At 68.9% G+C, this 2,620-nt stretch overlaps 1 protein-coding gene across 2 annotated transcripts; it reads right to left on the bottom strand.

Annotated features, from left to right (window-relative positions):
• Positions 1–358: 358 nt before the first annotated feature.
• LOC121025862 (EKC/KEOPS complex subunit LAGE3-like) lies at positions 359–1,986 on the bottom strand. Of its 2 annotated transcripts, none has more exons than XM_040468622.1 (3): positions 1,325–1,986; positions 909–1,034; positions 359–691 (listed from the first exon to the last, which is right to left on the bottom strand). In XM_040468622.1, the coding sequence occupies exons 1-3, from the start codon at positions 1,705–1,707 to the stop codon at positions 547–549; spliced, it is 654 nt and encodes a 217-aa protein (XP_040324556.1). In that variant the 5' UTR covers positions 1,708–1,986; the 3' UTR covers positions 359–546. The 2 variants fall into 2 exon arrangements, with proteins under 2 accessions (XP_040324556.1, XP_040324555.1); XM_040468621.1 differs by having other exon boundaries at positions 909–1,037; positions 1,325–1,982.
• Positions 1,987–2,620: the final 634 nt, after the last annotated feature.

Raw genomic sequence — 2,620 nt, 5'->3', positions numbered from 1 at the left:
TGTGTCTCGTGGATAACAGTTTTTGAAGAGTTTCTAGGGAGTGGGAAAGCTAGTACGTTCAACGGGGAAAAACAAAAACAAAACAAAACAAAAAGGATCCCGAGAAAAGTTAACGCTAAACTGGAGAATGCATACATTATACGCTGTCATCCATTTAACGGGTAAATACAACTAGGAACGTATTCCAAAACGTCAGCAGTATTTACCGCTGAACATAGGACCTGATTTTCCTCTCCCTGAGTCGTCTTCGATAAGCTTGGGCTGCTGGACTACGATTCCCAGAACCTCCCTTCCAACACCAGAACAAAGGTAAGAAAACGTGGAGGCGCAGGAACGGAGAAGAAACTCGGACACAAAAGAGTAGCTCAGTTTCATGTGGTGCAGTAACAAACACGTAAGCGCCCGTCCCTCCGGGCGCAGGGAAGGAACTGAAGTGGGCCAAGAGCCACCGAGGCCCGGACCTGCAGAACGTTAGACCCCCGATAATAAAGTGGCCAGGACGCCAAGTGTCAACGCCCCGTGCCTCGCCCAGTGAGGGCTACCAGGTTAGGCCTCGGCCCCCTTTCCCGGGCCTAGGCATCGCGGAGGCCGGGACCCCAAGGCGCGAATGTTTCGTATCACCAGGGGAAGCCGGTCCAGGAAGGAGTTGACGGAAACTCGGAAGCAGATGGGGTCTTCAGCAGTCCATCTCCTAGAAGTGAGGGAAGAGGGAAATCCGGTTAAAGGGGAGACCTGCTGTGGAGGTGCAGGGCACCAGCCCCTTCCCCCACACAACCCCCCACCCCCCGCCTTCCACCTAACGCGTGCGTCCTGGAGCCTCCACGACGGCACTGGAAGGCAGAGATGCGACCACGGCACCCGCCGCCACCGCCCACCCGTCCCGCGCCTACTCTTGTTGGAGGACTCACACGGCCAGGGCGCTGCCCCTCACGCAAAGCTCCTGCTGAGCCAACCCTCGGTGGCGTTGGACGTGTGTAGTCAGGGCCCTGCGGGCCATCTCTGCCTCCAGGGGCGACCGGAAAGACACAGTGAGCCTGCTGGGAGGCACCCGGTTAAGGCACAACGGGCTCCTGGAGTTCCCATGGCCTGAAGCCTCCTGACCACTCAGAGGCCCGCTTCTACCCCCGGGACACTCGCGCTCCCTCCCGCCACCTCTGCCCACCCTGAGCCGCTTGCCCCACCCCGGGGGCCCGCGGGCACCGGCCGTCCCTGTCCCGCCAGGCTGCCCACCCCCGCCCCCGTCCGTCCCGTCCCCGGGCTGCCGCCCTGCTCCCCAGCCACCCCGCCACGGCCCCCGCCCAGACAGGCTCCACGGAAAGGATACAACTCCAGCAGTCCTGAGAAGGTCACCGCCGCCGCCGGCGCTGCGTCTCCACCGGGGGCCAGGGCCCTCGGGGCCCGTTTGGCCAGGGGAGGGGCGCAGGCCCCCTCGACCACTGCTCCCTTGCTGCCAGGGCCACCCTCGCCACCGTGGCGGCTGCAGTTGCCCTGGCGACCGGGACCTCGGGGGCTAAGCTGGGGGTCGTGGCCGTCCGTGCCTCCGTCGGAGGCCTGTGGGCCTGCCCCCGCGTCCTCCGCGCCACCCTCGGGAGCCCGCGTGACCGCCGCGCCGTCCGCGCCGTCATCGTCAGGGGCCTGCGTGACCGCCACTTCCTCCGCGCCGTCGTCCGGGGCCGGAGAGGCCGCTTCGTCGTCCGGGGCCCTCATGGCCGCCGCACCGGCCTCCTCAGAGCCCACCGCTACGCTGCGCCCACCGTCGGCGGACCGCTGAGACCCCCGGCAGGCCTCGCGAAGCCCGGCCCCTCGGCGCGCCAGGCTGTCGGGGATGGCCAGGGCGCCTGCGCAGACAGACCCCGCGGAGCTGGTTGCCACCGAGCCGGCCTCGCTGTGTTGGCCCAGAGCCTGGATCCGGTCGACGCTGACCCCGAGGAGATGGAGGCTGGTTCCGAGAGCTGCGCCCCTCGACGCGTGACGTCACTGTCGGGCTCCTTCGTCCCCGAGAGCATTCCGGTGAGGCCACTGGCACGTGACTGTTTCCGGCCCGGCCCGCCCCTCCCCCCAAGCGTGTGTCTGCGCAGGCGCCAGCCGGGCGCACGTGCCAGCAGCCAGCTGACCGCCGCCCGCCCGGGTCCCGGGCATCGAGGCGTGGGCCGCGCTCAGGCGCTTCTGGGCAGCACCGTGCCTGTCCCTGTCCGTGGGCTCCCCGTACGGCTCGGGTCTGCGTGTGCCGGGACCCGTCCCCGGGGGCCGGCGGGGGGTGGGGGGGCGACGCGGGATGCCGAGCAGGGGCCACTCCCAGGCCCTGCCTGTCGTCAGGGAGCACGCCCCGCGCGGCCCCCGGGGGAGCTGGAAGGGACGGGCCTGGCTCCCTCACCATTTCTCGGTCCCGGGCGCCGTCAGTCCCCTAGTGCCTGCCAGCCTGGGGGAGGGTACACCGCCGAGGGCGCGACCGGCCTCCGGCCGGGGGCTCCCGGGCTCCCGCCTCGCACACGGCAATGGCTGCGGGCTTGGGCCGGGGGGGGGGGGCCCGGGGGGCCCAGGGGGGCCCAGCTGGACCCGAGGGCAGCGGCACGGGGGAGCACCGCCCCGGCGACAGCTCCCCGGTCGCTTTGCCCTCTGC

The sequence above is a fragment of the Herpailurus yagouaroundi genome, unplaced genomic scaffold (genome assembly GCF_014898765.1).
Source record: "Herpailurus yagouaroundi ecotype Mexico unplaced genomic scaffold, PumYag 67703, whole genome shotgun sequence".
Lineage (NCBI taxonomy): Eukaryota > Metazoa > Chordata > Mammalia > Carnivora > Felidae > Herpailurus > Herpailurus yagouaroundi.
This window is presented reverse-complemented; position numbering and strand designations above follow the sequence as displayed.

What these genes read in the sequence shown, in the direction of transcription:
- LOC121025862 (XM_040468621.1), bottom strand. Translation starts at nt 1,707, where the DNA reads ATGAGGGCCCCGGACGACGAAGCGGCCTCTCCGGCCCCGGACGACGGC. An exon ending in TTCTCAGGACTGCTGGAGTT is followed by an intron (nt 1,038 to 1,324) that starts GTATCCTTTCCG and finishes GGTGCCTCCCAG; the next exon opens with CAGGCTCACTGTGTCTTTCC. An exon ending in AGGGGCAGCGCCCTGGCCGT is followed by an intron (nt 692 to 908) that starts GTGAGTCCTCCA and finishes CCTCACTTCTAG; the next exon opens with GAGATGGACTGCTGAAGACC.